The 17,981-nt window shown below is 45.6% G+C and overlaps 1 protein-coding gene across 9 annotated transcripts in view; it reads right to left on the reverse strand.

Moving 5' to 3' along the window:
- Positions 1-17,981, reverse strand: part of CTBP1 (C-terminal binding protein 1) — a 676,340-nt gene that overhangs the window by 46,634 nt on the left and 611,725 nt on the right. For all 9 annotated transcript variants that reach the window (XM_075346797.1, XM_075346799.1, XM_075346798.1 and 6 more), the window contains one exon: positions 14,246-14,400. In XM_075346797.1, the coding sequence (XP_075202912.1) occupies positions 14,246-14,400 (155 nt within the window). The remainder of the gene's footprint in view (positions 1-14,245; positions 14,401-17,981) is intronic.

Here is a 17,981-nt window from a genome sequence, read left to right on the forward strand (position 1 = left end):
AAAGTAACAGTCTCCCCCTGAATGTGCCTCTTTCCTGCTCTCCCCTCCATCAGTCTCGCCCCCCGTCTGTATCCTTTGGGGTGCGGTGGACATTTGTAGAGGACATTAGTCCCTGGGGGAGACCTCATCCCTCTGTGATCCAATATGCACAGGAACAGTGTGCCATGACAGCAGCTCCGGCCATCATTTCCAGCCCTGGCCGGGGCTCAGACGGCAGCAGCAGCAGGTTGCCACGATCTTATTTGCAAACAAGCGTCAGACACAATCGGCTCTGCGAGCGAATTATTATTAGCAGCTCGGTGGCTTCCAGTTATCCTCAAATGCTCTGATCTGTGATCAAAAGATGAAACCTCGCTCTGCAGCTGGTGGCAGCGGTAAATAATGGCGAGGCCGGAAGAAAAGCCGAGGGGAAAATACTAGTAACTTCTCCCTTACATTTGCTGATGAAGCAGAGCAGAGTTTGTCATGTAGCAGAGCAGAATAAACAGCGCTGTGACCTGGAGACCAGTTCAGCTCTGCTACATCTGTAATAAACTAGGACTGCATACTGGGGTTACTCCAATCCACCAGTGCTGAGCACCCGAGCATGGTAGTGTCCGCTCATCACTAGTTACGGGTACTGATCCCCCGAGCATGGTAGTGCCCGCTCATCACTAGTTACGGGTACTGATCCCCCGAGCATGGTAGTGCCCGCTCACCACTAGTTACGGGTACTGAGCACCTGAGCATGGTAGTGCCCGCTCATCACTAGTTACGAGTACCGCGCACCCGAGCATGGTAGTGCCTGCTCATCACTAGTTACCAGTACAGAGCCCCCGAGCATGGTAGTGCCCGCTCATCACTAGTTACGAGTACTGAGCACCCGCGCATGGTAGTGCCCGCTCATCACTAGTTACGGGTACTGATCCCCCGAGCATGGTAGTGCCTGCTCATCACTAGTTACCAGTACAGAGCACCGGAGCATGGTAGTGCCCGCTCATCACTAGTTACCAGTACCGAGCACCCAAGCATGGTAGTGCCCGCTCACCACTAGTTACCAGTACAGAGCATGGTAGTGCCCGCTCATCACTAGTTACCAGTACAGAGCATGGTAGTGCCCGCTCATCACTAGTTACCAGTACTGAGCACCCGAGCATGGTAGTGCCCGCTCATCACTAGTTACGGGTATAAGCTGTCCACAGGAAAACTTCGTAGTATGGTCCACAAATCTGGTTTTTATGGAAGAGTGGCAAGAAAGACATTTTTGAAAGCAAGAAGTCTTTTACAAGTTGCAAAAATAAAAGTAGGTGACATCTGCCCAGAACACCTACTTACACATGCTAGGTGAGCCCAAAGTAGAACTTCTTTGGCTAAATGCAAAACACTGTGGCAGAAAACTAACCCTGCACATCACCCTGAAAAACACCCTCCCCACCGTCACACATTGTGGTGGCAGCATCTTTCTGTGGGGGGGCTTTTCTTCAGCAGAGGCAGGGAAGTTGGTCAGAGCAAAATAGGAAGATGGAGCTAAACACAGGGCAATCCTAAAGGGAAACCTCAGAGGCTGCAAAAGACTTGCGACTGGGGTATGTATCACTTCCTTTACACTTCACATACTTGTTGCTTAATGTTGGTATATCACAAAATCCCAATACATTATATGCAAGTATGTGGCTGCAACGAACCCCCCCCCCCCGCCCCCCACTGGGTTTTACCAAGATGTCATAAGTCCCTATACATTTTATGCATATTTAATCTAACTCTTCTATTTCCCTTTGTCTAGGGGATGTGTTCCAGTTATTTGCATACTCACATTTCCAGGAGGAATAACTGAGGAATGGACCACCACAAAATGATTTTTAACCATTAAATACCCATACACCTCAGGAAGATCTTTATAAAATAAAAAGAAAAAAAAGAAGAAGAAGAAAGACCCTGTCACTAATGTTTCCCTTCCCCAGCGTAAATGCTGCTGATCCATTGACTTTGGGATTTTTTTGGATCGTGTCTTACCAAGAAATAATAATAATAATAATAATAATAATAATAATAATAATAATAATAATAATAATAATAATAATAATAATAATAATAATAATAATAATAATAATAATAATAAATATATATATATATATATATATATATATATATATATATATATATATATATATATATATAAAATAATTGCCAAGTGGGTGTAGTCATCTGAAAGATGCTCACAAAAGGTTGTGTTCTAAAACGACTACCAAAAAAAATAAAAAAAATATATAGATTTACATGCAGGGCAGGAAGGCTGTATCCGAGCACATGTCACTACTTGGTAACTCATTTGATTGTTAGAAATTCCTTGGTTCCCATGAAACTGGCATTTTTATGGGCAGAGCAAAGGGAGAGTGGTTCACAACTCTGGATATGTTCCAGAAGACCACACCCAGTTGGCCATCTTCTAGAAAACCACACCCACTTGGCTATAGAGAACAGGTCAATATCTCAAACAGGAATAAAAAGAAAAACCATCGCCGCATTCAGAAGAACAGCAGCATTTACACCAGGCAACAAATGATACGCGTATAAAGGGTCCATCACTTCGCATACTGTAACCAGGTCAGAAAAACAAAAGCTCACACTATACTCAGTGTTTAGCTTTAAACTCAGTGCATTGGCGGCATCAGACACTGTTCAGACTACAAACACTCCCCACTATGTGCAACTCCAAAGCACCAGAGAAGGCAGACCGGCTCAGGCGTCGACCAGCTGTGTGCTCATTGGTGATCAAACTAGCAGGAGTTAATATCTGCTAACCTACTGGTTACCTTTTGGATCAAACGTGTGAGACCTATCAAAATTACTGCCCGCCTTTTTAAGAAGGAGGGATCTGTCTTCCCATGCTGACTATAGCCTTTGCTAACCCAGTCCATGTGTTGTTGATGATTTACTCTGTGCTACTTGGCATGCTGTGGAAATACGGTGATTATTTCTTCCCTGCTCCTCATCACGTATGAGCTTATATCTCCGTCGTGTTTGCTAGCTCTGTGATAGAGTTGTGGGTTCACCACCCTTTTTTTAGCTGCAATATGAAAAGAATAAACAGGTCAATTCTTTTCAGCGGTTTTGCCACATTTTTTCAACCTAGTGACGGGTGGACTCGCAAATACCCTGAACTGGCTAATAAAAAAAACCCAATTCCGGCCCGGAATTGATCCAGGGTTTCTGGCCGGCACTTAATGGTGGTGGAAAGGATAGGGGGGCTGGAGCAGGGGCGCTATATTTACAGAATCACCGACGCCGCTGTACGCTCCTGCGGCCCCTCCTTCACTTCTCAGGCCGCTCATTACCTTCCTTACATATTCACTGCTTTCATCTGTGATTGGTTGCAGTCAGATGCGCCCCCAGCCTGCGTCGCGTCTGACTGCAATCACAGACCCGGTCTGCGGGTTTATTGTACAGAGAATGAATGAGCCGTGTGTTCAGCAATGACCTCACTCAGGCTATTTATAGTCACAGCTGTGACCGGGAATCACCTGAGTGAAGTGACTGGGGATCATGCGGCTCATTCATTCTCTGGAGCTCACAGCGGCCAGTCATGTTCTATAGCCTCTCGCTGTGATCTTCAGATGTAGCAGAGTTGAATTGTTGTGGGACCTCGTGTGGATTACGTTGGAAGCAGTGAATATGCATGAGGCTAATGAGCAGCACCAGACGTAGCGGGCCGTGGGAGTAGGTACAGTTGAACCTAGAATGCATGAGCTCCTTCCAGGTTAGTGGCCGTGACCAGCTTGGTTAGTGAGCTTGGTGAGGTTTTTTCCCTTCCACTACAATCATGCTTGGCCCCCCCCCATGTGATAGGGGCCTGATTAAGGAAGTCATACCTGGAAGGAGCCCATACACTCTAGCATCTACTGAGCAGATACAGCGGCGTCGGAGACCAGTATAGATTTTTTTTTTTTTTTAAAAAAAAAAACTACCCGAGTGCCAGATCCAGCACTCTGGTACTTTTGAACCCCTGCTGGTCTCGAAATCACAGAAGCTCAAAAAAAGATGTAAAAAAACGCCACAAGAACTGCAGGTGACTCCCAAGAGACATCCTGCCACAAGATCAGGTTTTGGTCAGGAACGATAAAAACGTTGCAAAGACGCCCTGTGTGAACATAGCCTTCGACGTATGTCTGGGTGTAGGGACCGTTTGGGCCCCCCCAGCCTGTGGGTGAGTCTGGGAGCCCCGGCCCTGTTATCCCCCGTCACATACATCGGATATGAATTTGTATCACTTGGTAGTACGAGGCTCAATTTCAGGTTAGTTAAAGCCTTACAAATTCTACATCTACATCTTCCAGGAGGAACAAGTCACTTCTACAATATTTTAAAGCAGCTTCAACTGAGGCTGTGCCTTCTCCGCAGGCCGCCTCCGCTCAGGGTGAGGAGATGGCTGCTACAAGGAGCCTTGTGGTATCACTGACACTGGTGTATGTAGTACAGGGGATTCTAGGGAGTTTCCGAATCCTCCGGGTGCGATACATCTTATAATCCCTTCATTACATCTTATAATCCCTCCATTATCCTAAATGAATGATCTCTACTAAAAACAGACATTTTGCCAAATGTTCATTTCCTGAATTTTCAGGTATAAAAAGGGGACGTGAACGTCTCCCCTCAGGGAAATTAGGAGCAACCAAGAAAGCAATGAAGCAACAGAACGGAAAAGTGCGCATACAGGAGAGAAATACCAGAATATCAGTCATATTCACAAGAACCAAGAGGATTTACCACACGAGTATTTTTTGTGGTGATCAAGATCTCTGCTTGCTGTAATTAAAAAGTAAATCCGGTTATAAGACCACACTGAATAATGCCCTGGGAGATATTTGTCGTCCATTCAAGTCAATAGGGGACGTATGTGCAATACCCAACCGCAGCCGCTAATGGGCTGCTCCTGCAGTGGTAGAACCGCTCAGATCCGGTGTTTGCTGTGGCTCGAGGGTCTCCGGACCCGGGGGCTCACGGCCACTTCAAATGTAAAGGGGGTATTTACAGGGGATAAGAGTTCGTGACGCCTCCCGTGGTTCGCAGTAAGGGGAGTACCACAGCTGCCGATGGGAGTAACCGGGGGGAGATTAAGTGGGGCAGCTAGATTACGTTCCCTCCACGGGTAGGGGAGCCCCCGAGACTTTGGGTGAGGAAGATGTAGGGGAGCATGGTGCAGATTGGAAGCAGGGGAGGACAGCGAACTCACTCAGGCAGTGTTGGTAGTGATGCGACCACAAAGACTGACAAAGGTAAACAAAGTCTCTGGGTGCCGCTGCCACTTCAGGGGAGCTCGTCCGGGAGTCCGCTCCCTTTGGTATTACTGATCTGTACCTTGCCTCCATGCACTGTGTTTTAGATGATCTGAGTGACCCCTATGCTTGAAGCTATTGGGGTCCGGCTCTCTATGGTTAAAGAGAGGAGCTGTGCTCTCGATAGCTGACACTTGGGATTTCAGTAGGCCGCATAAGCTGGAAAGCCCTATCCCCCTCTTTGTGTTGGTGCCTTCGATCTCTGAGCTCATGGGGAAAGTTCATAAAGAGACTATCCTCCACAGGTTAATTATCAGGTTGCGTGAAGCTACTCCCTGATCTAGGGTCCAGTACCTGTTCAGTTACTAGGTACTCAGAGGCCGACCGTTCCCCTAAACTAAGCCTGACACCCTTCTCCAGCACCCTGCGACTGGGTCTCGACTCCTTCAGTCCCAGACCACTGTCTGCGACCTAGCCAACGTCTCCCAGGGAGCTACTACTCCCTCATCTCCTCACTCTGAGGGCTACCACTCAACTGACTCAGCCCCTCCTACCAGTCTGTCTGACCCCTAGGCGGGTGGCCATGTTCCAGCTAGACCAGCTACTGGTGTGCCTGACAGGGTGTGGTGTGAGGTGTGGCTAGGATTTGAATGCTGATTGAGCAATACCAAAAGTTGGGATCCCAGAACCATGAGGGGTTGAGTCCTGCACCAGATAAGAAAGACATGTAGTACCCTGTGACACCCTGACTAGTTCCGGGGCGTCACACCAACAAGACGGGGCAGCTCCGAAACGGAGCATTTCCGGCTGCTCCTGCCAGCACTGAGAACAGCTGATCGGCTTTGATCCTAGGTGCCGATCAGAGATTTATGACATAACCTAAAGATAGGGAATCCATAAAAAAATGCCGGGACGTACAGTCATCATTGCTATGCTCACATGTTGCTTTTTTGATGCTCCCCCCTCTACAGCAAAATCCTGCTCTTGGCAAGTGAAAAAAAAAAAAACAAAATCGGGTTTTGCTGCAAATTATTAAATGTATCAACACAAACGTGGTCAATCAATGCCACTCCCGTTTCTAATGCAACAACAGCTTGAAAAAAATATATATAGTATATAATTATTTTAAAAAAAAAACAACAAGAATCCACAATATTAAATTTTTATTGAAAATACATACAAAATATAATAAAAAAAAGTTAAGATTTATGCAAATAATGAGGGTGTAGCAGCATAACAATATTGCACATAATAGTATGCAAAAAGAAGAAAAAAAAGTGACTAGTGCGAAAATATAATTAAAGTCAAATTATCACCCCACGTCTATACTCGTACTACGCTATACGGGCTATATATTAACAACATGTCAGTGAATTAAATTGCACATAACCCTCAAATAATTAATTTAGCATGTACAAAAATAGAGAATATATATATATATATATATATATATATATATATATATATATATATATATATATATATATATATATATACACATATATATATATATACACATATATACATATATATATATATATACACACATATATATATATACACATACATATATATACATACATATACATACATATATATACACATATATACACATATATATATACACATATATACATACACACATATATACATATATACATATATACATACATATATATACATACATACATATTATATATATATATATATACATATACACACACACACTTATGTGGAGGATACTAGTACAATAATAGAAAAAAAATACATATTTTGTCACTAAAAAGTCAATCATAAATACTGTGCAAAAAAAACAGTGGCAAAAATGCTGTGGATGTGTTGCCAAGCAAGGTCCGTAGATTGAGCTATTCCCAATTTATGTTCTCAGAGTAGTAATGGCTAGTATAAATTATACCGCATGCTATGTACTACCGAACAAAAGCAAAAGATGGAGCTATTCCTAAAGGACATCATGCTGCACATAGCATCCACAATAGCGCAGTGATTACCTGGGTAAATACAATATGTGCCACTGTCCTCACACCCCGACGTACGTTTCGCTACTACACGGCTTATAAATTTGGCTTAAGGCCAGGTGCGCACTAGAAAGTGCCTTTTTCTTAAGGAAAATCCAGACCCTCTTAAAGAATCCAGCACCCGTGGTAAAAAAAAAAAACAAAAAAAAAACCCACCAAAACTGCAGCGAAATACGCATGCAGTTTTCCCGCAAGTTGGTCCCTGCAGATTTTTACCATTATCTATGGCAAAAACTGGAAATGAAGTGACATGTTCATTAATTCCGCAGCAGAAAATCCGCGGGTATAAAAAAAAAAAAAAAAAAAAAAAAAACCCGCAGTGTGCGCAGAGCATTTTTTAAAACCCATAGGATTTGCTGGGGAATGACTACAGCAGTGTTAAAACACATTTTCCAGAAGCAAATCAGTGGCAAAATCTACGGTAAATCTGTGGCACCCTGGACTAGCCAGGTCGTCACAGGGACTACAACACAACACCCCCCCCCCCACCCTGAGATAGGCACATCAGTCAGACAAATCCTTGTTGCCTCCCTCTAGGGGCTGATGTCCACACCAGGTGGGGTGGAGCCAGGTGGTTGGCCCCACCCATGGAGGAGTTCACAGTCCTGGAGGCGGGAGAAGGAAGTCAGTTGAGTTGAGAGTTAGGCTACTTTCACACATCCGGTTTGAGCCGTGCGGCTCAATCCGGCTGTGAAACCTATGCAACGGATGCGGTGAAAACACCGCATCCTTTGCATAAGTTTTTACATGCGGCCGGTCCGTTTTTTTCCGGTTGCGGCACGCTGAGCATGCGCAGTGGAAGAAACCGCATGCGGCGGCCGGATGCGTTTTTTTCCGCATTGCGCCGCATCCGGCGTCCATAGGCATGCATTGAAAAATGCGCCGCAGCGGCCGGATGCGGCGCAATGCGGTTTTTTTGCCGGAGCAAAAAACGTTGCAGGCAACGTTCCATCCGGCCGCGGCATCGGCTAAATCTGCCGCATGCGGCAAAAACCGGACAGAACGCAGGCCCATGCGGCACAATACGGCACTAATGTAAGTCTATGCAAAAAAAAAACCGCAACCGGCGGCAAAAAAAACCGGTTGCGGTTTTTCTGCAGAGCGCCGTATTGTGCCGCAGAGCAAAAACCGGAGGTGTGAAAGTAGCCTTAAGCTCGGGCAGAGTTCGAGTGAAGTTTGAGTTGAGTTAGGGAAGTGGTAGTAGAGGAGCAAAACTGACCGTGTCCGGGAATGTGGCCCGGGCACCGAGAGCAAGGTTGGCAGACGGTGGTGGCCGTCTGCAGGAGAGGCAGATCGACGCGGAACCATAGGACCGGGGATGGGCGGTGGCCCGCCTGTACCGAACCGGGGAGCGAAGTGAAGCCAGCACACACAGGCAGGGCCTGCGGACCCCGACCAGGCTTGGAGTCGCCGTTAATAAGGTCAAATCCGTTAGTGACCGGAACCCCAGGGGTTTCCAAACAGCCAAGACCCGATTGAAGGCAACCGTCCGACCAGCAAAAGGGAAATACAGCTACCGCCACAGCTAGAGTTCCCAGGGCCAGAGCCTGCAGGCAAAAGGGCTCCTCCGGCACATATACACGCTGGGGAGCCGGTTACCGGTGGGAAGCCATCATCGGGACCGAACACACACAAAAAGGTGCAGGGAAAGGCAGCCACCACCAACCGTCCGGGAAAATCCACAGCAGCCGGCTGCGGGACCCGTCCATCCAGCCGTTTGGTTTACCAGAGACTTTGCGTACATTTGTGAGTACCTCCGTGCCAACTGGCACCGCGCTGCGCAGTCCAAGCGACCCTGCACCTTGCCAGCCCTGCTTCCCAGTCACCTCAACCGGGCCCCGGGACCACCAACCCCTACCCCCCCCCCCCCCCCACATCTGCTCCCTAACAACGCTCCCGGGATCCCCGCCACCAGCAGCGGTGGTGCCCACCTTCACCACAAACCGTGGGTGGCGTCATGGACCAAATTCCCAACCCAAACCACCCCTTTTACTCACGGGCGAGGAGCGCCGCTCGAGTCCCCGGATCCGGCCCACAGCTCGAGCCACCGAGCAGCAGCAGCAGCGCCGGACCCGAGCGCCAGCGAGAGCGCAGCCGCGACGGCTCCCTCCCCGCCCGCGACAAATCCGCAGGGTGCGCACATAGCCTAATGCAGTAATACCTTAGGTTGCAGTCACAGGGGTGGCACTTCTGCTGGGTTTAGGCCCCGTCATCCAAGTGCAAGCATTTTTTTTTTGTTTACCTTTGTCACGCCACCCAGATTGTAATGGATTACACCACAGGTCCTGTCACCAGCACTTCTCAGCTGAGCTCCACCCATTACAGTCATAAGGACGTGACATCAGCACAGGTCCTACACCACCACTTCGCTGCTGATCTCAAGAGCTCTGCATTGAAGTGCTGGTGCAGGACCTGTGCTGATGTCACAATCATGCGACCATAATGGGCGGAGCTGCGCAGAGAAGTCGTGGTAAAGGACCTGTGGGGTAATCCATCACAATGTTGAGGGTGTGACCAATTTTTTTTTTTTTTAAACTATTTCATGCACGAACTTGAGTGACAGTGAATGAACCAGCAAAGTTAGGCTGCTTTCACACATCCGTTTTTTGCCGTGCGGCACAATACGGCGCTATGCAGAAAAAGAACGCAACCTTTTTTTGCCGCCGGTTGCGTTTTTCCCCGCATAGACCTACATTAGCGCCGTATTGTGCCGCACAGCCTTGCGTTGCGTCTGTTTTTTGCCGGATGCGGCATATTTAGCCCATGCAGCGGCCGGATGAAACGCTGCCTGGCACGTTTTTTTTGTGCGGCGAAGAAAAAAACCGCATCGCGCCGGATCCGACGCGGTTCACAATGCAAGCCTATGGACGCCAAAGGCGGCGTCCTGCGGCAAAAAACGCATTCGGATGCGGTTTTTTGTACTGCGCATGCTCAGTATCAAGCTGCATCCGTCAAAAACCGGACGGGCCGCATGGAAAAACGTATGCAACGGATCAGTTTTTTACGCCGCATCTGTTGCATAGGTTTGAGCCGGATTGTGCCGCTCAGCACAAACCGGATGTGTGAAAGCAGCCTTAAACAAAAAAAAAAAAAAAAAAAAACACAAGAAAAAAAAAAAAAAACAGACATGACATGTTCATGAAGGAAAATCGCAATAACATTTTTATCTCTTTGATCAGCAGAGACTGAGTCAAAAATAAAAAAAAAAATAAGCATCAATTTCCCAGCCTCATCAGGCACACCATATTCAGATTAATGGGTAATTAAGGCTGTAAAGCACACGGAGCAGCCATACATGGATGGTCGCTGGGAAACTGGAGACTTGAAGTCTATGTATTATTGCACCTTACAATATGCCGCCTTCTTTTTAATTAGTGCCGGTCGTAATCTTACATATGCAAGGCCAAAAAAAAAAAATAAAAAAAATTTTCCTCTGCATTGGGGTCCGCCGTGCTGTAATCCTGCTCCCGCTGACATGCATTCTGGCCGCTCACACACTAGAGCTTAGAGAAATCGGAGTGACAGGAGCGAGAGGAATCCATGCAATTATGTTTACAAGCTCTCACCGGCCCGTGCAACCTGGAGAACGTGCCAAATCCGCACCTCACCATTGGACTCCAACTCAAAATTAATGGACTTCCTTTGACCAAAGAGGCTCAGTACCTGGCATCTGGCGACCCTCCAAAAAGCGGAACGTTCCCGCATGAAATATGCTGGAGATGGGCCCAGGCTCGATTCAGAAACAGGGGACACAGGAGGTCAATTCTTTCGGATTTAACAGGGTACTTGCTCATTTCTCAGAGCCAGCCCGAGGATACGAGTGCTGGGCAAGTTCTAGAGTGGCATATTTGGAGGAGAATATAGTAAAGTATAAATCTAAACTAAGTTTTCCATAGGGGGCAGTATTGTAGCCAACAAAGTGGAATGGGACAGAATGTCAGGCCAATAATTTTTTTTAAAGTGACAAGAAAAATTTCTAAACCAGAAAAATATTCACAGCCAGGGTCAGACAAATGTAAAGGAGAAGGAGCTACTCCAGATGGGCCCACCAGAGGATTCTCCGATACCCCGGTGGGCCAGTCTGGTCCTGTTCACAGTAGTCGCTTTCACTTCCCCACTCTGATTTTGGACATTTTACAACTTCTTTAATAAGGTTCCAATCACAAGAGCCTATAGACTTGATTCAGAGAGATATATTGGGAGGGTTACCAGATGGAGGAAGGCTGCAATTTCTACCACTGCATGAAAATTAAACTTGGCACTCTACACTATTGCAAACAAATATATTGGTTCAAACAATTCGAAGACATTTTTCAGTCTTTCATTAGTATAAGGACTTGCACAGCGAGAGGAAAGAAGTGCAAGCTCCATAGACGCCATCTTGGATCTCCTCATACTTAACCAACCGAACCTTCAGCGTCTCCCACTCACACCACTTCCTCATCTCGCCCCCTATCTGTCGGTGTCCCCCCATGGTTCAGTTCTTGGACCCCTGCTGTTCTCCATCTACACCTTCGGCCTGAAACAGCTCATAGAGTCCCACGGCTTTCAGTATCATCTCTACGTTGATTACACACAGATCCACCTCTCTGGACCTGACATCACCTCCCTACTAACTAGAATCCCACAATGTCTGTGCTATTTCATCCTTTTTCTCTGCTCGATTCCTAAAACTGAACATGGACAAAATAGAATTAATCATCTTTCCTCCTCCTCCTCACTCAACCACCCCACCTGACATCCATCAAAGTCAATGGCTGCCCACTCTCCCCGATCCCACGTGCTCGCTGCCTAGTAACTCTAGAATCTGATCTCTCTTTAAAGCCACACATCCAAGCCCCCTTCACCTCCTGCCGCCTCCAACTCAAAACTATTTCACGGATCCGTATATTCCTTTCCCAAGAAGCTGCAAAAACCCTAGTACATGCCCTTATTATCTCCCGCCTGAATTATTGCAACCTCCTGCTCTGTGGCCTCCCTTCTAACAGTCTCACACCCCTACAATCTATTCTAAACTATGCTGCCCGGCTCATCCACCTGTCCCCCCGCTACTCCCCGACCTCTCCTCTCTGCCAATCCCTTCACTGGCTTCCCATTGCCCAACGACTCCAGTTCAAAACACTAACCAGGACATACAAAGCCATCCACAACCTGTCTCCTCCCTACATCTGTGACCTAGTCTCCTGGTACTTACCTGCACGTAACCTTCGATCCTCACAAGATCTCCTTCTCTGCTCCACTCTTATCTCCTCTTCCCACCATCGCATCCAAGATTTCTTCTGTGCCTCCCCCATACTCTGGAATGCTCTGCCACAACACATCAGACTCTCGCCTACCTTGATAAGCTTCAGAAGGAACCTGAAGACCCACCTCTTCCGACAAGCCTACAACCTGCCATAACCTTCAGTCTGATATAGCACCGCACAATCAGCTCTACCCTCACCTACTGTACAGTCACCAATTCCTTGTAGACACTGAGCCCTCGCGGGCAGGGTCCTCAATCCTCCTGTACCAGTCTGTGCCTTGTATTGTTTATGGATTGTACTTGTCCCTATTATGTATACCCCTTTCACATGTAAAGTGCCATGGAATAGAAATTTATTTATTAATAAAATTAATATTAATATTTGTAATAATTGTAAAAATAATTTATTAAAATTATTTAATTTTAACAAATAACGTTACTAATAATTTTATTAATAAAATTATTTGTATTATTAAATACAATTAATTTATTAAATATTATATTTTATTAATTAATAATTGTATTTAATATTAATAGTTTAAATAATAATAATTTTAATAAAATTAATAATATTAACATTATTTGTTAATAAAAATTTAATAAATGTATTAATACGATTACAAATTAATAATTTTAATAAAATTATTTGTATTAATGAAATTAATATTAAATACAAATAAAATAATAATAATAATAATAATAATAATAATAATAATAATAGACAAGCAGCAGATGTCTGTCTATAACACTTACATATTTTTTTCTCTCTACCTGTGCAATCAGTGATAAGGATGGTCTATCTTAGGACTGAAACATTGTTTGGAGGACTTGCACCAATAAAAATTAATTTGCATCGTACCAAAGTGCAAAGTTTAGTTTCCATTTTATATGGGAAAGGATCTGATAAGAGGAGCTACTGCAACGCTCCATTTATATACTACTGGCTGGGCATATAGTGGAAGAGGTCAAAAAGCATACCAGCAGTAAGGACGCCCTTTGGCATACACCAAAGGATTGGGGACCTATTGAAAAACCACTAACCTTGCAAAAATACAATGAACAGAGCCCAAGAAAACCCTTTCCATGGGGTCTGTACGTTGCGACCCTCACCACTGAGAATATATTGAGCGGCAGTCGGGCATCCAATCTGCTATGGGGCTGCCAGAAAAGGCAGCGTGTAGGGCACTGCAGTCCCATAGGGAATGAATGGAGCGGCGGTTGAGCAGAATCACTGACAGTTCACACCTCTATACGCAGAAGAGCCACTTATCTCGATACTTGGTCACCGCTGCTCTTGATTTTTGCACACCCTTGTTTCAGTACAAAATATCAGGTCAAAAATTTTGCTCATTGCATCTAATGTACATGTGTTTCCTGAATCTATAGGAAGTTAGAGTCTAAAAATGCCCTAGTGGCCAGTGCGGAAATTGCAAGATTTTTTTCCTCCATTGTAAGGCAAATTTTTCAAGTTAAAGAACAGAAAAAAAAAAAAAAGAAAAATTCTAGGATAGCTCCGCAAAAAAAGTCTGCACAACAGATTCCCTCCAATAACCTTTGCCACCAAAGTTCAGTTTCCCAATATAAAGCGTCCCTAACGCATCAACAATGCAGACCTCATGGTTACCAAAAACATTTGATTACCAGAAAAGCGTAAAATTCCTCTACAAAAATCGCTCAAATTTGTGATCGTAAGGTTGGTTTTATTGCTTTACCTTCTCGTGGATTTCTTGCGTGGACTGTGCGTCGCAGAATGCCACTGTGGCTACGTCTTTGAGGATGGGCATTTCTACTGTACAATCCCGGCCATCCAGCAGGGCCACAAGTGGGCGCGGGTGCATCGGCCCATTCATTATTGGAGGTCGAATGCCTAAAAGAAAAAACAAAGAAATTGGAGTATTCTTGAGACAGAAGAGAGTCATGAGTGGGAACAAATGGCAACGATTAGTTCAGAGCTGGTATGTCCCTCAATTACCCAGGAAGCAGAGGGGCACATATTAGTCTGAGAAATCTTGGACAAACCCAGGCAATAACTGCAGGAGATGACATGCCGGGGAAGAAGCCTACAAACCAGTCTTGCACTGGAAGACCCTCTAAAGTAGATGAGCACTCAATGAATGCCCAATGGACACCATGTGATGCTGGGAATCAAACCAAAAACAAGACCTCATGGGCTCAAACCAAAAAAAAAAAAAAAAAAAAAAAAAAAAAAAAGACCCCCATGGAGCCAATTCAGTAAATTGTTTGGCAAGTTCCAAATTTTTGGGCCATCTCAATGTATTTTGGCACAATTATACAATCAGTTTATGGGCAGATCGTCAAAATGGACTCAAGAAACCAGGGTAGGATGCAGTGATAACTTCCTTGTAGCAAATTCTCCAAGAAGTGGGGATATATTTTACGTGGGGAGTAAAACCACAAAAAGGGGTTGTCCACTGCTTTTACATTGATGGCCTATCCTTAGGATAGGTCAGCAATATCTGATCGGTAAGGGTGCAAGGTGTCTGACTCCGGCCAATCAGCTGGTCTGTGCCGGCTATGGCAGCAGGCAGCCAAAAATGCTCAGTTCCGGAGCGGCTCAGTCTTCTGATAGCGGCCACGACTGCATATTGTACATCTGCCTCCCATTCTAAACAATATAAGGCGGATGTGCAGTACCCGGCCGCGGCCTCTAACAGAAGATGGAGCAGCTCCGGAACTGAGCATTTTTGGCTGCCTGCTGCCACAGCCGATACAGAGAACAGCGGATCGGCGGGGGGAGTCTGACCCCAACCAATCAGACATTAATGACCTAACCAAAAGATAGGCCATCCATGTAAAAGTAGTGGACAACTCCTTTAATTTAGTGATCTGACAAGTAGCCTCAATTTGGGGTGTGCATAAATAAGGTACCAAATATCAGTCTTCATGAGAATTTTTTTATTTTTATTTATTCTTTATTATATTATTTTTATTATTATTATTTATATATACATATATACCGTATTTTTCGGACTATAAGACGCACCGGACTATAAGACGCACCCTGGTTTTAGAGGAGGAAAATAGGAAAATAAAATTTTAAGCAAAAAATGTGGTCATGACACACTGTCATGGGTCGAGGATCTGCTGCTGACACTTTTATGGGGGTAATGTCCCCAAATTCTCTACTAAGGTGCCGCATCCTGGTAATGATCCTCCCTGCCTGGTATATACAGTATATGTCCCTCATCCTGCTATATACCATAATCCTGCCATATGGCCGCATCCTGTTATATACTGGCATGAGGCCGCATCCTGCTATATAACCCATCATGGCATATGCCCCCATCCGGCTCATAATATGCCCCCATCCGGCTCATAATATGCCCCCATCCGGCTCATAATATGCCCCCATCCGGCTCATAATATGCCCCCATCCGGCTCATAATATGCCCCCATCCGGCTCATAATATGCCCCCATCCTGGTGTATGGCCGCATCCTGTGGTACATAAAAAAAATAAACGTTCATACTCACCTCACTCCCTGCAGCATCGCTCGTCCTCCCGTCTGTCGGCGGCAGAGCCGCTGATTGGAGCAGTCCCCATTACCCTGCTGGATCGCGATCATCTCCTGTGTCTGTGCCAGTGTCCCGGCGGCTGCGTGTGGACACGTGCGCACAGCGATGACGTCATCGCTGTGCGCGCCGCTAGTCTCCACTCAGCCGCTGGCACAAACACAGGAGATATCGATCCAGCAGGGTAATGGGGCGGCTCCAATCAGCGGCTCTGCCGCTGACACAGACGGGAGAACGAGCGATGCTGCAGGGGAACGGTGAGTACTGTACACCGATTCACTGCTCCCCGCGCTGATGATGATGCACGGGGTGCAGCGAATACAGCCGCACATGATCACTCCAGGCCGTAGTTGCCAGGGGTGATCATGCGAGCCGGCTGTTTATCCCCCGCCCATCATCCCGCCCACCTGTCAGCGCCGGCTTCAGCGCTGAGGGATGATGGGCGGGGGATGGGCGTGCATATTAAATGAGCGGGTCCACGTGGTCACGGCAGGCTGCTACAGCCTGCTCGTGCCGCCGATGACCCGCTCAACCGCAGCACCATCATTCCCCGCAGCCACATTCAGACCATAAGACGCACCCCCCACTTTCCCCCAACATTTGGGGGGAAAAAATGTGCGTCTTATGGTCCGAAAAATACCATATAATGTATAAAAAAAGTGTAAAAAAAATACCAGACTACCAAAAAATAAAAAAAACATCAAGTATTTAAATTAATTTTGCAAGAAAATCTCCTTTAAAAAAGTAAGAAGTGGTCTTTGGTATAAAAAAAAAAAAAAAAAAATTAAAAAAACAACATCTAAAAACATCCCGGAATCAGAATTCTTCTCGATCTTTCTGACAATTATCCCCCATAAAAAGTCCTGGTGAGACACTCAGGTGGGGTGGGGGAAGGTCGGGAGGGGGGGGGGGGGGGGAATTGGAATTCGAGGAGATACATTATCTGTAATTTTGTAGTTTAACATAATCATAATGTATTATATAATTATTAATTATATGTTTTTGTTATTAAAATCTAATAAAAAAAAGTTTAAAAAAAAAAGTCCTTGTGTATTAAGGATTTGGAGAAGGTATGAAGGACATGCATCACATTGAGGCTTCATTTTACGAGACATCCCCTACATTTCTCCACATCCCGCTTTCTTCCGAGAAGCTCTTGAGGTCAGATGACATGCTTATGAATACTTGGGATATTTAGACTTTACATTCCTTTATAGGCGCCTCATGCTGGAATCTTTGATTATCCATCGTAATGAAAAAACTCTCGGGGAGGGGGAAAGTTTGTGGAATTTTTTTTTCCCTTTAAAAACTGGAAAAAGGTGACGCGTGATTCGACAGAGCTTCTATTCTGCACCCACGCCCTTCAGGAATTGTTTGCCTTCAGCTAGAGATTTGATAAACTGCCCGTGGACGTTATTTGGTTTCCGGATGTAAAACCTGGAGTGTACAGTTACCAGGAACAAGTTCACACAGGATAACACAACAACGGCACTGCCTTTTCCCATCTTTCTCTTGGACGCCGGCCAACGCCGTGAACTTTTCCCCTTTATTCCAAACCTTTCAGTCATGTTCTGAGCGCGGCCGTTACTAATGTAGTTACTGATTGGCAGCGGCGGCGAGGCCTCATCTGCTGCGCAGCACCATCCACACCTCACATGAACTCCACCACTAAATGATATCAACTAACCCTCTGTAGGTTCTCAGTATACGAGATACGCCTTGACGTGGCTACTGGGCAGATATAGAAATGGCCATTTTTGTACACTAAATATCTCAAGTAGTAATTCATATATTCTCTCTTCATTCATTGTTTACATACTTTAGCATTTGAGTGCAACTGTCTTTTTGTTATTCCTCCGTAGAATACTGATTTTTGTATAGTTTACAATTTTCTATTACAGTGTGTCATTTTTCT

Source organism: Anomaloglossus baeobatrachus, chromosome 1 (genome assembly GCF_048569485.1).
Source record: "Anomaloglossus baeobatrachus isolate aAnoBae1 chromosome 1, aAnoBae1.hap1, whole genome shotgun sequence".
In the NCBI taxonomy this organism is placed as follows: domain Eukaryota; kingdom Metazoa; phylum Chordata; class Amphibia; order Anura; family Aromobatidae; genus Anomaloglossus; species Anomaloglossus baeobatrachus.